A 20,214-nucleotide genomic window follows, 5' to 3' on the forward strand; every position below is an offset into this window, starting at 1 on the left:
TGGTGTCAGACAAATGGGTGCAACAGTACTTCAAAACTGCAGTAAGCAGCCTTGCAGACTTGTAGCAGCATTGACAACTAGTGATAAGTGCACTGCATGATATGTATATGTAACCTGCATACTGTTTAGAGTGTGGCCACTGCTTGGGGATCCAGATACACTGATCAACAGCATAACTTAATTATAGGTAACAGCACAGACCAAGACCTGGATGGGATACACACTTATCTGCCATTCCTGGATTAAAGAAGATAATCACTTGCATAGCAACTGTAAATATTGGCCGGGGTGGGGCACACTCTTCCTAGGGTTGTTAATGTATGAATCAGCAAGTACCACTGACATTACTGTTCAGCAGGTGCAACGGTTTGAAATGCTTTCCTGCAGCAGTCAGGAAAGTTAAGCAGCAATTGCTGGCTTTATTTTCAAAAGCATGGGTCTTGTCTAGCCACCAGCAAGTAATAGCCGTTACTTCATAGCCAATGGGTACTTAAAAGATCTCCAAGATGCATGGCCTACTTTCATCTTCAAATATAAATATCCCAAGATGCCTGCTCATCTGGGGACTTCAAGAGGACCAGTAGCTGGACCAGTAGCATTAATTAGAGCTACAAGTAGTACCATTTAACTTTGTTCCAGCTAGCACCACCCCCCAACACACAAACTATAAAATGGCATACAATACACAGCACATGTTTTGTCTTGATTAATTCTCACTCCGTGCACCTGGAAGATTAAACAATGAAGCAAAAGATAAGTTAAGGCTGCCACCACAATGACTATGCAAGTAACTTACTAGAAATGCATTCTCTAAGGTACCACATATCAAGCACTTGTTGCATTTGTCTGATAATGAACTGAGCAAACATTTGTAGTAACCCCAGCATCGCCTGTTTCTACAGCACTTTCTGAAATATGAACCAAATTTTTAGTAGAGGTCAATCTTGCATTCATTCAAAAGCTGATGGCCATTAGCTAATGTAGGGAATCATTGGACTTCCATAAGTAAATTGGTCTCTTTAAGCTACTTTCACTTGCTCCATGTGATAAACATTCCTCCAGTATTCATTTTTAACAGTGATACTGTTCTCTGTTCCATACACAGCATGTAAAATGCTATAGTCATACTCCATTTCTAACAGACGATAGACTCTTTTAGTGTAATGGTAAACCTATCCAATTGTAGACAAGCAGTTGTCTAGGGTAAAAAGCAACTGTTACTCAAATCACATTCACAATATTTACTATGCAGCTTTCATATTTTTGTATTGCTGCATGATTTGAGATAGTTACTGGATGCATGTCAAAGCTTTTAATTAAATATGTATCCTCCAGTGATATGCTACAGTTTCCCTTCTAGGTCCCCCAGTATAGCTTCACTATTACAATGTTCAGTTCCTTCACAAATATTCCCCACTGAAAATTGATTATTTCTCCTGAAGTTCTCATAAGCTCCTGAACAATGGTTATAGGTAGAATACAATACATCCCAGTGAGATTATACTTATCTGCCAATAACCCCTTAGTACCACAAATCTAGCATGAATCCCCCCCATCACTATTGGAGCCACTCTATCAATATGGATTATTATTCCCCATATTCCTTTAATGGATAGTCTGCTGAATGTCTGCCATGAAATCCTAGCTTAGCTAAATTCACATGCTCATTGGCACTGATGAGATTGCAACCTGGTATGTTGTCTGGTCACATGAAGTCATGGGTAATCTGAAGCAAGATAATGGTGTTTCTAACAAATGATGTGAATAACTCCCTGATTTACCAAAAGCTATGAAGAAATGATAGGCAGTAAACCTTGATACAGAGAAGTGTTGTCATTCATAAATTAACTCGGCGAACTCAACTCCTCACTCAATGAGCACTAAGCAGTGTAACAAGAGGCTGATATTACACTAGGGGAATGAATCCTGCAAAAGCTCAGGATGGGGTCAGATCTGCAAAAAGCAAACTGAAATATACATAAAACACTGCTTAAGGTTCAATATCAGCTACAGCTACAAAGGGCTGCTACAGCAATAGCATGCAAATCTTGTTTACATACCTACCACACAGTGAAGGATTGTTACAGTGATGTCTACTCACAACTCTGAGTGGGCTGCCTACTCTTGAAACTCACTGCAATGATTACACCCACTGCAAGGCACAGTAGTCAGATACTTATCTCCAGCAACCTTTTTAATAAACTGTTATCTTCTCTCTTTAACTTACACCTAGCCATGATGACCCCTGTGTAAGCTTTCCTCAGTCAGGTCCCAGGTGTTTTAATAGTCAACTATCTGAAATATTAGAACTGCTAGATCTAGCCCTGAAAAGCAGACACTGAATGGATGAAAGAACGGACTTAGTAGACATATACTACATCCAAGATGCCATTTCTAGGAATATTCCCTTTTCTACAAGCTATGGTGATTTTTTGAGTTGGTATATACAAGTTCAGGGTGTGTGTGGGGATTGCTCTCCATGTGGGAGGGGTGCAGGGGGGACATCACCCCTCCCCCCTCCACAAACACAAAAAGAAGTTCTAAGGAGATTTGCAATTTTGAGATTCGCTCTTCTCTAGACGTTTGGCTTTTTTTCAGCTTTTTCAAAACTCGTTATTTCAAGTGCTGACATTTCAATAAGGAGTCGTTTTGACAAGGTCTTGTCACATCATTTCTATCATTTAATATAATGCTACTACACAGTATATTGCATTTTCAAAATGATTAAATATACAATTTAAAATGACAAAAAATATGAAACTAATAATTTTGTCTACAGTCTTCAGCTTTACCAATGCATCAGCATATAGTAACAGCAGAGGCTTTATCACAAACTAAACTTCATTACCTGTGCAAATCCAGCTCCACATAAGGACAGATCAGCTTTTCCTTGATAACCTCCCAGATCACTCGAGTCATCTCATCACCCTGCATTTCCACCACAGGTCCACCTCTGATCTTTTTCGCCATTCTGTTGGTCGGATATTGCAGACATTTTATCAGAATATTACAACCAATATTTAATCGTTATGCCAACTCTACAGTAAAAGTACATGGCTCAGACTACAAAGAACTTTACTGATCTCACAAGTTTCTAAGAGACTTGACATTCTGCCCAGTTGCAGTCTACAGTAAAAAGACTTCTGGTCAGTATAATTACATAGACGTCACAACTGCGATAATATAATATGGAAACATTTAAAATAAGGAAAGTTATTCACAGAATAAAAGTTTATGCATTAAGCATTTGAATGTATAATTAAGTCACAAGTAGCCCTTGGCGTTTTAACTTGATACAAATTGTATACAATAAAAATGCATCACTATATTCATTGTTTAGTTACTTGCAGAATTCTTTGCAAGGTAATAGTGGGATGCGTTCCAGATCCTTTTTAAATGGGTGCAAAGCATACCAGTTAATCCAGATTGGGATGCCAAGCCATTTTACAGTGCAGAATCAAACTTTCTGAAATGACACAGTCTATGAACAATTTAAAGCTGCCTAATTCACCTAAAGCATGTCTTTGGGATTGGAATGCAAGAAGAAATACAACTGCCTGTCAAAACCCCATGGGGACATACGGAGGATATGCAGACTGCACAAAGACTACACCTCAACTAAGAAGTAAATTGAAGAACCAAGTGTTGCAAGGCAGCAAAACCATGTGCCTCTGTGTCACCCATCTGCTATAGCTGGAAATAGCATAGCTGAAGAAATGAACACTCGCAAGCTTTGCAAACTGCACATAATGGAAAATAGCAGGATAAATCTGATTCCACAGTTTCCACCTTGAAAGTAAGACAGTGAGTTGGGACACACATGTTGACAACTGTTATGGCAGCACAATTAAACAAATTCTGATGACCTCTCAATTTATTTGCTAAAAAATTCTGAACAAACCAACGGATTAAGAGCTTCAAACCCCCCCACACCCATTAAAGTAGGAACTTTTTTAGAAATTAAGTGTATTAAAAGGGAGTAACAATTTTTGCATCAACATGCACTTTCAATCAAATCAAATAAAAAGTATGAAAATGTTATGTCTTATTATTGACAGACTATAAATCACTGGTGATTTACCAGAAAAAAACTTTATACGGGACATAGCAAAAATATAATTCAAAATGGGGGTGGATTGAGAAATATGGATGTAAGGATGAAGAACGGAAAGGCTGTTGGTCCAGATGACATACCTGTGGAAGCATGGAGGTGTTTAGGTGAAATGGCAGTGGAGTTTTTAACTAGATTGTTTAATGAAATCTTGGAAAGTGAGAGGATGCCTGAGGAATGGAGAAAAAGTGTTTTGGTACCGATTTTTAAAAATAAGGGTGATGTGCAGAGCTGTGGTAACTACAGAGGGATTAAATTGATCAGTCACAGCATGAAGTTATGGGAAAGAGTAGTGGAAGCTAGGTTAAGAAGGGAGGTGATGATTAGTGATCAGCAGTATGGTTTCATGCCAGGAAAGAGCACTACAGATACGATGTTTGCTTTGACAGTGTTGATGGAGAAGTACAGAGAATGTCAGAAGGAGTTGCATTGTGTCTTTGTGCATTTAGAGAAAGCATATGACAGGGTGCCTAGAGAGGAGATGTGGTATTGTATGAGGAAGTCGGGAGTGTCAGAGAAGTATGTAAGAGTGGTGCAGGATATGTACGAGGGTAGTGTGACAGCGGTGAGGTCTGCAGTGGAAGTGACGGATGCGTTTAAGGTGGAGGTGGGATTACATCAAGGTTCAGCTCTGAGCCCTTTCTTATTTGTAAAGGTGATGGACAAGTTGACAGACGAGATCAGACAGGAGTCCCCGTGGACTACGATGTTTGCAGATGACATTGTGATCTGTAGTGAGAGTAGGGAACAGGTGAAGGAGACCCTGGAGAAGTGGAGATATGCTCTAGAGAGAAGAGGAATGAAGGTCAGCAGGACTAAGACAGAATATATGTGTGTGAAGGAGAGGGAGGATAGAGGAATGGTGAGGATGCAGGGAGTAGAGGTGGCAAAGGTGGATGAGTTTAAATACTTGGGATCAACAGTTCAGAGTAATGGTGAGTGTGGAAGAGAGGTGAAGAAGAGAGTACAGGCAGGATGGAGTTGGTAGAGAAGAGTGTCAGGAGCAATTTGTGACAGATGAGTACCAGTAAAAGTGAAAGGGAAGGTCTACAAGAGGGTAGTGAGACCAGCTATGTTATATTGGTTGGAGACAGTGGCATTGACAAAAAGGCAGGAGTCAGAGCTTGATGTGGCAGAGTTGAAGATGTTTAAGATTTGCACTGGGTGCGACGAGGATAGACAGGATTAGGAATAAGTATATTAGAGGGTCAGCCCAGGTTGGAAGGTTTGGAGACAAAACCAGAGAGGGAAGATTACGTTGGTTTGGACATGTGCTGAGGAGTGATGCAGTGTATATTGGGAAAAAGATGCTAAGGATGAAGCTACCAGGTAACAGGAAAAGAAGAAGGCCTAAGATAAGGTTTATGGATGTGGTGAGAGAGGACATGCAGGTGGTTGGTGTGAACAGAGCAAGATACAGCAGACAGGAAGAAATGGAAACAGTTGATCTGCTGTGGCAACCCCTGATGGGAGCAGGAAGAAGAAGAAGAAGAAGAAGAAGAAGAAGAAGAAGAAGAAGATTCTACTGTTTCCTGTCATTTACAAAGACCATGATGGTCTCTGTGGAAAATAAAATAGTTCTGCCTCCAGGACTGCATCATACCTTAAACCTTAATACTATATACAGTAACACAGACAAAAAATCCTACCCACTACAAGATAGATGCATAACAAGCAACTGCTATATTATTCCATCATGACTGTCATACTTAGGGAAAGGACAGAGCTATATACATTCATTGGTAAATGTGGAACTCACCTGCTGCAAGAAACACAGGCAGCATCGCCACCTCATACAAATACTGAAAAATCATCTCAACTCTTCCTGGCTATGTTCCTACTATTTAACCTAACCTCTTCACACTCCTTATATGATTACTAAACTCCTATGTTTTTTGTTACTGATGACTGATGATAAAAATAAATATATAAAGTATTTTCACTTGTTAATACTGGTACAATAATACTGACTAATATATCTCTGTTTATACCTCTCCGACTGAATTCATTGAATTCTGCTTTAATGTATATTTTCTGTATATATTACTGCGATCAAACAAACTAGATTCCTGCTTTTATGTATATATTACTATCTGTAACATTATTTCTACTTCTGCAGCAATTAATGTTTATATTTTTTCTGTATCTATGTTCTTGTTGGAGCTTTTCTCCTTGGGCCTTCACCGAAAAGGGGCTCTTTTATGCCCAGTGGACTTTCCGGTAAACAAATGAAATAAATAAATAAATAAAAGCACAGGTCAGCGGAGAAATGACTACATTTTTGCCTGCAGCACTGTTGACTTGAATTCTACAGCAGACTTTGATCAATAGTTGAATGGAAGCAGTGATCACCCTACTTAATAATCCCCTAGGGAAGAAAAGCATCAAGTAACAAATGAAAATCTTACACCATGAGGAGGAGAATAATGGTACAGACAGTACACTGAGCCATGACACTGGCATCAGAGACAACTGAGCAACAGTACATTGTGCAACGGCAATTTTCTGCTTAAAAGGATCATTTCTTCCTTGTTCTGCTTCCCATACAGGCAAAATATATCTTAGATAAGGATATTACATATGGGCTGATAAACTTTTTTGCATGTTTTTACTCTACTCCTACAAGTGCAATACAATTTACTAGTGTACAGATTCAGTTTCACAGATACTGATGCAGATAAGTAAAATTGACCAGTATACTTTTAATCAGGGATCTGTGCTAGAACCTCTGTTACTCAGGATTTCCTTCTCAAATCTACATTTATCAAAAGAGGATCTCTGGTTAAAGTTTGCAGATGACTGTAAGCTGGAAGTCATTGTCAAACCCACCTCTGACTTACAGGCATTCAAAAATGAGCTTAAACGTATCATAGCTGGTGTAAAAAAAAAAATGCCAAAAAGTGCCACACTAACAGTTGGTAAGCAGCCCCTAGATCCAGCTTATAGTACAGATAAAGTACTTCAAAACAAAAACGTAGCGAAAGACCCAAGTACTTGGGTAGACAGCTCTATCACATTTGACCATCACACTGCAACAGTGGTTAGCAGGGTGGCCACAGTGGTGCAGTGGTTAGCATTGTCGCCTCACAGCAAGAGGTTCTCTGGTTCGATCCTCGGCTGGGGTGCCTTCTGTGCGGAGTCTGCATGTCCTCCCTGTGGTCGCGTGGGTTTCCTCCCACATCCCAAAAACATGCTGCAGTTGGATTGGACACTCTAAATTGGCCCTAGGTGTGAGTGGAGGTGTGTGTGTGTGTGTGCCTTCTGTGGAAGGTTGGTCACCGGGCTGGCAACTCGACACTGTAAACCTCCACTGCCAATCATGAGCGGACAGGTGATCCGCTGTGGCGACCCCTAACCTGGAAAAGCCGAAAGAAGAAGAAGACTGCAACAGTGGTTAGCAAATCCCTTGACTTTACACTGCTCATAGCAAAGTGAATTTCTTCCAGATCAAAAACAAATCACCTCCTTGTACTCCACGCTGATAAGATCCATCAAGTACAACATTCACTTTGGGATGTACCTTACTAAGCACATCAAGTATGTGAAAAGATCCCAGAACTTTGCAACTAAAAAGATCATGCTTTTTAAAGACCTGCACTACCAAGAATGACTGGAGGCTTCTTCTTTGTGCTCAGTATCACACAGCCTCTTTACAAGTCATCTATACTTTGCTAAACAGGCTATAAAATGGATCAGTAGTCTATGAAATCCATAAATCAAACATTCCGGCTTACACTAAGGCCAGAAATCTAAATCTACTCCAACAAATACAAATAAGGTGGCAGTATAGATTTCTCATATGGCACCTACCCTTTTTCTGGAACAAACTGCTTCTCAAAGTTAAGCAGTGTGACACACTGTCCACGTTTAACAAAGGGATCTAGACAACTGGATGGGTACTCATTACTTTAGCCATGGTATGACTGACCCAGTCCTTCTTGAAAAGGGATGCAAGGCCTGAGAGTAGGTAATGGCACAGCAGAAATGGTTCCTTTTAACTCCTATGGACCTTATTCTGTTAGATCCTGTTGTAGGTTTCTGCATACAAATGGAAGCTGAGCACTTACACTGAGCAACAAATCTTGTACAGTGTTGTATACTATCCTGGGTAATTTTGTAACAGATGGTTCTCCAAAATTCTTTAGGTTGGACCCTGACTACACTCCTCACTCGTATTCTCTTTAGCCTGGTTTCTTTTGCCAAAATTGGATTCCCATCACAGAACTGCATAAACTTTACAGTCTTGCTTGCACCAATTCTCAGCTGCCACCTATCTAACTACAACACAAGCTGCAGCAGTCTGCATACTTTTCCTGTCCATGACTACAGCTATCAACAAATACGTGGATTATTTATTTATTTATTTTACATTTGTTAACCGGGGGTGTCTGACTGAGCCGAAAAGGCCCTTTTTCAGCACAGGCCCGGGGAGAAAAGCTCCACAAAGAAAAATTACAGACACATTTAGTTATTTAGACATGATCAGAATACACACAAATTACAGGAGACATGTTTTTACAGTGGTATGCGGCACATAAACAGTTACAGTGGAGAGAACATACAAAAAAATATTAATTTTAAAAATAAAGGTAATTAATAGATTTGGTGTAAAGCTGAAATTTGGAACATAGGTAGAATACATACATAGTACACAGGTACAGTACTTACATTGTAGATTAGCCAGTGTTTGTGAGTAAGATTGAAAACTATTATCAAGTGCTCTAGATTTTGTATGTATGTGTTATCCGCTTTCACTAGCCTGGGGAGCAATCATGGCACTGTCAACTTTCCTTGAGATGTTGCCTGATGAGGTCTTTAAAGGAGGCTTTGGATGATGTGTTTTGAATGCTTGTAGGGACAGAGATCCATTTTTTAGCCAATGAACTACTATATAGTGCATCTCCAAAGCTGTTGGTGATTTCTAGGTTCATAGGTTTATACTAGGCTATCTGCCCCAAGACATTTATAAGCCTAGCTCGAATTTTTGTGGCTTACGCCACCCCTTATATGAAAAAATACTGTACCCATTAGTTTGTTGTGCCTCTGCCCAGCAGTGACACAGAGATGATTCCCGGGGTAAACCTACGATCTCCCATCCACAGGTCAAGATTTCTCTTGAACAGAGCCAGCGAGGTGCTCTGCCTCACATGGACCGGGACTCTATTCCACAGCATAGGGAGTCTGAGTGATAAATCTATCCCTACAGCACGTCCTATTTATATCCGTGCTAAGGTTTAAGTCGCTTGCTCTAGTGGTTTTGGTGGATTTGGATTTTTTGAGGTGGAGCATGTCCATTAATTCCGGGTTGGACATGGCCTTGTATGTCAGGCACATGTCTCTGAGCAGACGGTATGCGACTGAATAGAGCTGGAGTTTCTTCAATCTGGCAGCATATGACAGATTTTGGAGTCCCTTTATCCTTTTGGTGAGAAACTTTTGGGGTCTCTCCAATTGCTGCAGATGTCGGGCGAGATACATCCCGAATGGGGCATTGTACTCGATCATTGGTCTGATAAGTGAAGAGTACAGGGGAACAATGACCTCACTAGATCTGGATGTGAATCCCTTCATGATCAGGTGGGCAATGTAGAAGGTCTTTCTAACCACTTTAGCAACATGAGTGTCAAAAGAAAGGCCACTGTCAACCTGGGTCCCGGATAACCTCTTCTGTGCTTAGTGGATTGCCACCTATATGGTAGCTTGGGTTTTTCCCGAAGGGTATGACTATACATTTTTTGGCGTTTAACTTCAGGCCATGGCTCTGGCACCAGCTATCTGTTTCCATGAGTCCCCTCTGAAGGATATCCGTGTCCGATGCACTTTCCACTATGGCACCCAGTTTGCAGTCGTCTGCAAACTTTGTCAGCCAAAGTCCTCCCATGTTGGCCTGTACTTCTGAGAAGTAGATGCCGAACAATAGGGGGCCAAGGACCGAGCCCTGTGGGACACCACTTGTGACTGGCTTGGAGTCTGACATAGCGCCAGCAACTCTAACCCTGTGGGTTCTGTCCTTAAGCCAGTTTGCAACCCATCTTGTGACATATGGGTTTACATTTAAGCTGGTAAGTTTTTCTACAATACCCGAGTGGGGTATTGTGTCGAAAGCCTTTGCAAGGTCAAGGTAGGCTGTACGGACTGCCTTTCCCTCATCAATGGCCTTGGTGACTGTTTCAAAGAAGTCGACCAAGTTCAAAAGGCATGATCTTCCCTTGACGAAGCCAAACTGGGTCAGGTCCAATGTCTGCAAGTCCCCTATATCTTAAGCTTATGGGGCAGTAATTACCAGGGTCCGTAGAGGCACCGCCTTTGTGGAGTGGGACCACAGTTGCCGTACGCCACTCCTTGGGCACGTATCCTGTGGTAAGGCTGAGATTAAACAGCTGTAGTAGTAGTTTGCTTGATGATCTAAGAGGCCTTTTGGCTGTGATGTTGTACTAGGTTTTTGAGGGTAGGACACTTATTGGGGAGGTAATAGATAGCTCGCAGAGCTGATTGTAGGTTAGGAGGTTGGGCAGTTCAAGCCAGAGGATCTGTCTCAAAGTAGTACAGTGATGAGTTCTGTATGAGCAATTTGCAGCAAAGCATATCAGACACCAAGTACACCAAATATGCTTATAAGGTCCATTTTCAACCCTTCACTTACTACAGACTTCTTGTTTGACAGCTGTCCCCATAAGTATTATTTTCTGATTAGTATCAAGCAATTCCACATCTGCATGAACAGTCTATCATTCCTTTTAGAATTTTCCCTAGCTGTCTCCTGGGAGTTGTGAAGCACTGTGCCAAAAGTACTGTTGCAATCTGAACAAACATCTTAACTGTTTGAAATCCAACTTACTGGCTTTACTAAGTCTGCAGTATACGCTGTCTAGGATAGCTTATACTTTATAGCATTGCTTCCATCAGTGCTTAGTACACAATTCCTTCCATTCTCCCAGATGCATTTTTCTGTGCTTTCCAAGTGTCCCAGCCCTCTCCATTTATCCCCTAAAAGAAAATGAATTTTTTTTTGCAATGATCATTATACTTGGTTTGGGGACGATCACTCGGGGGGGGGGGGGGGTTAATGATCAGGCTCCACCACCTAGGAGATGTCTTCTTAAGTTCTGACAGAATATTACACAATCCAACAGGCACATCTTTTAACAGAAAAATATAATAACAAATATAATTTATTTCACATACACAAAGTATATGAAACGTTGGCAATGCCCTTTGCACATCTTGCTGATTCAAAAGCACACAGCCAGCGTATACATCAATGCTTGCAATTACTTTTAAATTCGGAATAGCAAAACTACCAACAAAAGACTGCACGTGTGCTAAATGTGCATATTAACATTTAGAGCATTTTAATTATTTTGTAAAATAACAATATTTGAATTAAAGTGTAGCCGTTCAGGAATTTTCAGTTACCTTCAAATGAAAACTACAGTCACTGATTTATTGAAACCTGTTTCCACTCGATTTGGAACAAACAGCTTAATAAGCATGAGTCAGCTTTTTAAAATTGACACTGGTTAAAGCTATCGTTGGTCCTGGAAAGTTTACATGTTGCATTGCTCAACAAATTGAAACGATGTATTTTTCCTTGTGGGTGCAGTAAGTGTGTGAAAGGGCTTGATTTCTCCCTGGTCTTTAAAGAACATAAATAAACGTAACGGCAGTTAACTAACATCACACATTTTTGAAGAAGTTACTATAATAAATAAAACTATTATCTATCACTACACATCTACGGGCAAGAGAAAAACACAATTGTATTACAATAACAAGCAAGAAAAATAATCAGCTATCAGAATGACTATTCTGACAGTCAACGTGTACAGAATAGAAACTCTCTAAAGTCGAAACAGCATCAGACAATTAAAACAAATGCAAAACTCTGAACACTAGTATATCAGTAATGCTAACAATGCTAATATTTACCGCATTGTCTAAACTTTCATATACTTACCTTGTGTACTACAGATTCGTGCTAATGGAAAAAAAATGCTTTTGACAGCTACACACCTTCCTTGTAAGCTGGGTAATAGCTGCACAAAGTACAGTAACAGCTGAGGCAGTACAAAATAAATAAATAAATAAAATAAGAATACAGTGATTGGCTAACATGTGATAAGTTTGTCTTTTTAAGTCCCACCCCAATAGAAATCTCACCAATCGCTTTATCTGGAAAAACGAAGAACTACAAAAGTCCAATGATACGATCCCACGCCAAATCAGCTTACGACAGAGCTGCACTAGGAAGGGTCTGGATTGCGTCAAGGCACAGCGTTGTCATGGGAGACACAGAGCTTGCAAGGGCAAGTGGCTTCGTTTTAACTGTCATCTGATGGGAAGAAGGCGTAGTAGTTAGAAGCACGTGATGGAGGAAGAGAAAACGGAACTGTAGGTTGCTTTATTTTTTTGCCGGTAGTGATCAGAGTTTACAGTATGTTATTGTAAATGGCTTCTTGTATTCCACATAACACGTGACTAACAAGTAGCTGTAGAGGTGAACTGTTTATCGGCATTTTGGCATGAATATGTTTTTGGTGTTCCTCATCTTCGACCAGTGTTTTATGATTGATAGTTGATGTAAGTTGTACTCTCATAATTTTCTAGGGGCTTTTTTAGGTATATTTTGCGTTTGTAATACAGCTCTGTTTATCTTAGGGTTGGATGGAATAGTAGTTTTTATTTTTGTTTTATGTATTTGTTGCGGTCTTTCTTTGGTGGATAACTTGGCGTTTAACTTTCCCTACTATGTAGCTGATAAGTGATGTTTGCACATAAAAAGCCTTCAAGACTGGGAGAAGTGCGTGTTGAATTCAGACGTATTTGAGATTTAATGAAAACTGCCAACCTTTCCCTTGTGGTTTATGTGGTGAGCGATTGTATTCGCTCAGTCTAATGTTAAGTATTTGGCAAAAACAAATACATACAGCTCTTGATGTCCTACAAAAGGCGTGATTAGACCAGCTAAATTCTTTGTTCGGTAGTAAAAGGCACAACTTGTATTTCTCGCCCGTTAAAGGGGTTCATACCATCTTACCTGTCCATACTTGTGGTACCCAAAGGTTGTACTGAAAATCGTGTAATTATACTTACCTTGTGCATGTATCTCAGGTGCTATGATGTTTGCCCTCAGATTTAGACTTCCAAAGTCTTAGATTAACTAACGTTCTTCAGAGTTAGACATGTTTAAGTGATCATAAACTGTTAAATGATTCAATTCAACCTATACAAAGATGCGCTAGCATTAGTTATATGACATGCAACACATGAAAGTCTATTATGAAACATGCGACAGTGCTCCTCTTTCTGACTTTCTGCTGTGATTTTTAATGCTTAAAGTTTGAGAGGTTTGAGCCTTTGGATGATTGGTAAAGCAATGTATCTATGTATTGCAAAACATTAAGAAAATAAGTGGTCATAGTGTTTGGTGTGGTTATAGTAACTTGTTAGTTAACAGAAATAAGTACGTTAAATTGTTTGTGGTTTTTTTTCAGCTTTTCGTTGTTTATGAAATGGTTGGACTGTATTCACACAGTAACTTACACTCCCAACTAGATATTTTAATGTAAAGACTTTCATTTGTTTCCGTGGTAAATGTCAGCAGTTTGCATGAAATTATTAGTTTTATTGCAATGGTAAAATTTAAAGGGTGGCTTTCTGTTGGATATGTTGCCGTTCATCCCCGACGTTGAAGTTAGCACTTTCGATTTTTTTGTTTCACAAAAACAAATCTGTTCCAAAATAGTTAACCTTTTTTTTTACTTCCGGATAGAGTGAAGAACAGGAGGACAGTAGGTTGATGCCGTCATAATTTATATGTATTAATTATTGTGGTCTTAATATTTGCAGCAGTAGTTCGAATTGCTTTCTGGATTTTAGTTAATTGTAGACACCGTTATGATATTTCTTCGAAAGCTGCACTGTCATGATCCAGCTGTTAATTTCCAGACAAAACTTGTCAGAAATGTAAGGTCGGAATTAGTGTGCACAGAAATGTGTGTTTTTTTTTTTTTTTTTTTTTTTTGCTCGGTATTAAATGTTGATGGGCAGACTGAGTGAGTCTCCAATGTACATTTTTTTACCAGAATCTCTTACACCTTTTTTTTCCTTTTTGGGTTGACTCTTCATATTTGCAGTTTATTCATTTTTTGTGGGAACTTTTGTGTAAAACTAATTTGCTCCATGTACTTGTAGTATGTGGGATGTATTACCATTAAAATGGATTTCTCTGCACCTTTCTGAATGGGAATGCTAGATTACAAATCTTGTTCAGTTTAAAAGGTAGGTGTGTGTGTGTGTGTCCCCGTGTCCAGAGTCTCGTGGGTGTCTATGGGGGGGGGGGGGGGCATTAGTAGAGAGATTTGTAAGGGGGAGGTGTTGGTTAGGATGATTCTTTTTCTTATTGACGACCCATGTCCATAAGGGACAGAGCCCAGACCGGGGGTAAGTTTACAATTTTCCATCCAGTTGTCAAGGTTTAGTTTGCATAAGGTCAGGGATGAACTCAGTTTTACATAGATGAGGAGCCTATTCCATAGTGCAGGGATCCTGTGAGATGCATCTGTCTCACCATCATATTTTGTTTATATCACAAATTAAGTTCATGTCCTTGGGTGTAATGTTTCTGGTAGTGGTTTGTTTTGCTTGCGTGCAACAGATCCATCGGATCTACTTCACAAGATCAAAATTCCTGAGATGAAAAGAGTGAAACTTTAATTTACTGCACAGTTCATAGGTTGGTACTAGGCTATCGGTCCTAGGGCCTATACAAACCTAGCCATAACAATTCCCTGGCTATTTCTTCCCACGGTATTTACTTCCCTGGACCCCTGTCTAGCAGGGTGACTGACGTGATCCCCAGGGTGAATTTCCTATCTCCCATCCAGTTGTCAAGGTTCCTTTTTAAAGAGGCGCTCTGCTTGACGTGTATGGGCAGTCTATTCCAGAGTCTGGGGAGTCTCTGGGTCGGGAACCTATCCCTCCAGCATGTTTCGGTCATTGTGATGACAAAGTTTAGATCCCTGGAGTGTGTGGCTCTGAGGCATTGGGATTTCTTTGTGTAGCATGTCCAACAGCTCTCGGTTTGACATGGCTTTGTATGTTAAGCAGAGATTCCCTTTGAGTAGATGATATCACACTTTTCAGTGTTTAGTGTACTGCCACTTGTGTGGTAATTCATGGGTACATGTTTTTCCCCAAAGGGATAACTATACATTGCTTGGCACTGAGCTTGAGCCCATGGCTCTGGCACCAAGCATCCGTTTCTGTAAGGCCCTTTTGTAGTATATCCACAAAAGTTGGGGATTCAATAATGGCTCCCAGTTTGCAGTCATCTGCGAACTTGGTTAGCCAGAGTCCCTTAGTTTTAGCCTGTACTTCAGAGAAGTAGATGCCAAACAAAAGCAGTCCCAGGACTGAACCCTGAGGTACTCCACGTGTCTGGAGCTGGATTTAGAGTCTGCTGCTATTACAGTGTGGGTTCTGTCAGTATGCCAGTTGGCAACCCATTAAGTGATGTAGGGATTAATCCCCAGCTTTGTAAGTTTATCTAAGATTGCAGAGTGGAGGATGGTGTCGAAGGCCTTGGCGAGGTCCAGATAGGCTGTGTGGACCGCCTTACCCTCGTCCACAGCTCTGGAAACTGATTTGAAGAAGTAGGTCAGGTTCAGGAGATAAGATCGACCCTTCACGAACCCAAACTGAGTGGTGTCCAGTGTCTGAAGGTTGCCAATGTCTTTGTTTTATAAGTTCCATGATAATACATTCCATGGCCTTGCAGATCAGGCTCGTCAGGCTTATTGGGCTATAGTTCCCAGGATCCAAGGTGGATCCCCCTTTGTGAAGTGGAATAAATGTTGCTGTGTACCACTCCAGTGGGCACGCAGTCTGAGGTGAGGCTATGATTAAACATGACCAGGTCATTTTGTGGTTCATGTAGTACACAGCCTGGGATGTCGTCTGGTCCCATGGATGCTGTATTCTTAGCTTTGGAGAGGGTATTTTACCTGTGTGGATGTAATTATCAGAATTTGACCATCTTTTGGTATTGAGATGGGCCCTTTAGTTGGTGAGAGGGGGGTGAAGTTTGCACTGAATTGATCTGCCAGAATATTGGCAATATCCTTGGGATCAGTATATTTAATGCCGTTCTTTTGTAGTTCAGAGCAGATCTGAGCATTGCCATTTAGATTCTTGACATAGTTATAGAATGCCTTGTGGGTATCTTTGGAATCTTTTGCAATTTTATTTTCGTAACTAGCTCTGGAGAATGTTATGAGGTATCTCAGCTTCTTACTGAGGCTGATAAGAGAGGTTTTTTCATCCTGTGATTTTCCTCTTTTCTGCAGCAGTTTCTTACTTTTGTTGTAAAGTTTGTTTATGACAGTGGACCACCATATTGGGTTCCTTTTTTGGAGGAGAGCATCTTGGTTCTATTTGGGATGGCACAATTCATGCACGAGTGGATGTGCTCATACAGTGCTTTAGTGTAGGATTCAGCAGTCTAACTTTCAGTTGTTGTCTGCATGGGTGTCATGAAGTTTGTCACTTCTGACTTGAGTAGCATGAAGTTGGCTTTGGAGAAGTTTTTTTACAGAAGTTTCCTTACTGGGGGGTGGGGGAAGGTATGTGGATGCCAAGGGTGATTAGTTTATGGTCCGACCTGACCAACAAGGGGGTGACTAGGTGTGGAGCATAGATTTCCGATGTTGGTAATGACCAAGTCTAGGATATTGGAGCCCCTTGTGGGACTATGGATTTGTTGATCCAGGGTAATGGAATTTATGAATTCCAAGAACCGTTGGGCAAAGGTGTTGGCACATGAGTAGTTTTCCCATTTAATGGCAGGGTAGTTGAAATCCACCAGTTTTAGGGTGTTTGGTTGTATCTTAATATTCTCCAGTATGTTTAGAAAGGTGTAGTGAGAATCTTGGGGCATGGTGGGGGATCTGTAGCAAGCTACAATTTGGATTGCAGTCTTACCTAGTGTTAGTTGCACTTGGAGAATTTCAGATACATAGTGTTAGGCAACTAGCCTGGTGGTGTGAATATCCTTGGTGAATATGGGCACTCCACCTTAGTGTTTTGGTCCTGGTTTGGTGGCCGAAAAGCTGAGTTGTAGCCTGGTATTACAGGGGTGCTCTTTGGAGCCTTGAACCAGGTCTCAATTACTGCATAGATGTCTATGTTCTCCAGTTTTTACTTGGGTAAGTAAACGCTTGCTCAACAGTTAAATAAAAACAACGCGAATCATCATATCTCCAACTATATATACAAACTGTGGAAAAGGGCATTGTCCACGATGTTGGGCAAGTGTTTACTTACCTGAGAAACACTTTACCATTCAGAAAATTAAAGTTTCACTCTTAATCTTGGGAAATTTTGTCTTTGGTTATTTCTGATTTTTACCTTGTGAAGGAGATCCAGTCCATTAGGGTTGGGTGTGAGGAAGCCCTGTGACCAAGGCTAAGATCCCTTTCCAACAGCATGTAGGAGATTGAATAATGAGACAGTGTGGAACAGGATATTCATGCTCTGAATTCTCATGGTCAGAAATTGTTTGTAGGCATTCCAGCTGTTGGAAATGACTGCTTAGGTACATGCCAAAAGGGACACTGTACATAATGATAGGTGTGTGTAGTGTGGAAGTAGACTGTGGCAGGGCTAGCCACCTGGTGGTGTAAACTTTGGTTCATAGGTTGGTACTAGGCTTTTGGCCCTAGGGCCTATACAAGCCTAGCATAACAATTCCCTGGCTATTTCTTTCCACAATATTTGCTTCCCTGGCTCTAGGTGGTCACTGGTGATGTGGCATCCTGACCCCATGTGCGAAAAAGGGGTTATGGATGGTAAGGGCCAAGTAAAATGGTACTATAACTTCCTTGGACCTGGATGTCATACCCTTACCTATAAGATGGCTGACATAGAATTGTTTTCTTACTGTATTAGGTACATGTTGATCAAAAGCCAGGTTGCTGAAATACATATGTTCCCAGATCTCTTACTACTGGGTCAACTCTTAGGGGGTATTTTTTATGGATAGAGTAACTAACTTGAGTTGACAGTTTTCAGGCATTTAATGCATTTTTTGGCATTGAGTTTTAGGGCAAAGCTTTGGTATCACCCATTTGTCTGTGTTTAAACCCTTTGCAAGATTTTGGTGTCTTGGGGAAATCTGTAATAGTTCCCAATTTAGTCATCTACAAACTTGATGAGCCATGGGGCCTTGAACATTAACCTTACTTCTGAGAATTGGATATCAAACAGGAGCGGGCCAGGCAAGGAACCCTTTGTTAGTGTTATGGTGGCTGGTCTCTTGGTAGAGGTGGTTTCACTAATCTTGACTTTGGTCTTATTTGTGAGCCAGTTAGAAATCCTGAGAGGTTATATAGGGTTTTATGCCCACCTCCGAGAGCTTGTCAACAGTGGCTGAGTGGGGTATTGTATTGAATGCCTTGGTCAGATCAACAGCTAAAAAAAACTCCTCTGTGTTACTGTCCATTGAAAACAAAATCTGCCGATTCATTGCCAGTGTCTCCCCTGAGGAACACCAGTGCATCACTCTCTGTAAGGCCAAATGAACTTTGAAAATGTAATTAAAAAAAATATATATTTTATGATTTTGCAGGAGGGCGAGCCACCTAAACCCTTTGCTGAATATAACAACTCATAGAACGCATTACAATGAGGAAAAACTGGTTCCTTTTCTGCTCTGTACTGCTATCTGTATTCAAAACATTTGAAGTTTCAAAGCTTCAACGTTATGATCTTGGCCATTTTTAAAGTTCGAAGTTTTGAAACTTCGAGCTTCTGAAGGGTGTGTGTGTGTGTGTGTGTGTGTGTGTGTGTGTGTGTGTGTGTAAATAATATATTTCTGTGTAATAATATGGGTTTACTTCAAATCAAGTTTCAGAACATCGAACATCATGTGGTCAAAGACCAGATGATAGAAGTATATACTAAACAGTAGGAGGCCCAGCACTGACCCTTGTGGCACCCCGCTGATAACAGGTCTGTGGGTTGATGTGGAGTCACTCACTTTGATAGTGTGACCAGTTTGTGAACCAGTTAGCAGCCCATCTTACAATAAAGGGGTTTGCATTAAGTTTGCTAAGTTTATCAGTAATGATTGTGTATGGGATTGTGTCGAAGGACTTGGCCAAGTTGAGGTATGCTGTGTGCACAGATTTGCCCTCATCATTTACCTTTATCACATTTTCAAAGAAACCCCCCAGGTTTAACAGGGAGCATCTGCCCTTAACAAAGCCTAATAAGGTCTGATCCAATGATCCAGGGTTTGGCAGTCACCAATGTCTTTATTTATGAGGTCCTTGATGCGTTCCATAGCCTTACAGATGATGCTGGTCAGACTTTAGGTCTGTAATTCCCCAGGTCTGTTGCTATGCCACCGTTGTGGAGGGGAATAACTGTGTTGCTGTTCTCCAGTCTACAGGAACATGGCCTGTGATTAGGCTTTGATTGAATAGCGTAGTTAATGGTGATGCTAGTTCGTGTTTTAGTTTCATTTGTAGACGGGCTGGGATGCCATCTGGTCCTATAGAGGCTGCGTTTTTTTGCCTTAGACAAGGTTTTGACAACAGATATGTAAGGTAGGGGGGAAGTTGGGGGCAAGGTTTGTGATAAGTTTGGAGGGGATAAGGGAGTGAAGTTTTCACCAAATCTGTCCACCAGCAGGTTTGCTGACTTTGCAGGATCAGTGTGTGTAATACTGTTGGTCACTACTTTGGCACATGCTTGTTGCATATGTAGCTATAAAAAGCCTTATGGTTATCCTTGGCTGTGATTGCTACGTTACCCTTAGAGGATTTGACTTTTTGTCTTATTTGCCTGTTGAGGCAGAGGAGGGTGTTTTCATTGTTAGTGGCTTACCTTAGTTTTCCTAGACAGCAAACTTTTGCTTTTGTTGTAAAGTTAGATGCTGGATGTCCACCAGGACAGCTTGTTTTTACTTGGGGCTCTGGCATTGATTCTCTCTGGAACAGCAGAGTCTATACACTTTTTTATATAATTGGTTGCACAGGGCTTTGGTGTAATTACCACTTCTGGGTGGGGGTGGGGCTTGGAATGCATTTATACCCTCCCCA

At 40.8% G+C, this 20,214-nt stretch overlaps 2 protein-coding genes across 3 annotated transcripts in view; one reads left to right on the forward strand and one right to left on the reverse strand.

The window, feature by feature from the left end:
* The window catches only part of IDH1 (isocitrate dehydrogenase (NADP(+)) 1), a 385,831-nt gene extending 373,456 nt beyond the window's left edge, over positions 1 to 12,375 (reverse strand). The window contains exons 1-2 of one of the 2 annotated variants that reach the window (XM_044075944.1): positions 12,272 to 12,375; positions 2,849 to 2,971 (exon numbers count right to left, since the gene is read on the reverse strand). In XM_044075944.1, the coding sequence (XP_043931879.1) occupies positions 2,849 to 2,970 (122 nt within the window). In that variant the 5' untranslated portion in view covers position 2,971; positions 12,272 to 12,375. Of the gene's footprint in view, positions 1 to 2,848; positions 2,972 to 12,068; positions 12,194 to 12,271 lie in introns of those variants that run through there. The other variant, XM_044075943.1, reaches the window with a different exon arrangement.
* Positions 12,376 to 12,408: 33 nt separating this feature from the next.
* PIKFYVE (phosphoinositide kinase, FYVE-type zinc finger containing) overlaps positions 12,409 to 20,214 on the forward strand; it is a 3,858,188-nt gene continuing 3,850,382 nt past the window's right edge. The window contains 1 exon segment of the mRNA XM_044075403.1: positions 12,409 to 12,502. Coding sequence (XP_043931338.1) covers positions 12,480 to 12,502 — 23 coding nt within the window. The 5' untranslated portion in view covers positions 12,409 to 12,479.

This window comes from Protopterus annectens, chromosome 6.part1, assembly GCF_019279795.1.
Source record: "Protopterus annectens isolate FY-2018-M chromosome 6.part1, PAN1.0, whole genome shotgun sequence".
Taxonomy (NCBI): Eukaryota; Metazoa; Chordata; order Ceratodontiformes; family Protopteridae; genus Protopterus; species Protopterus annectens.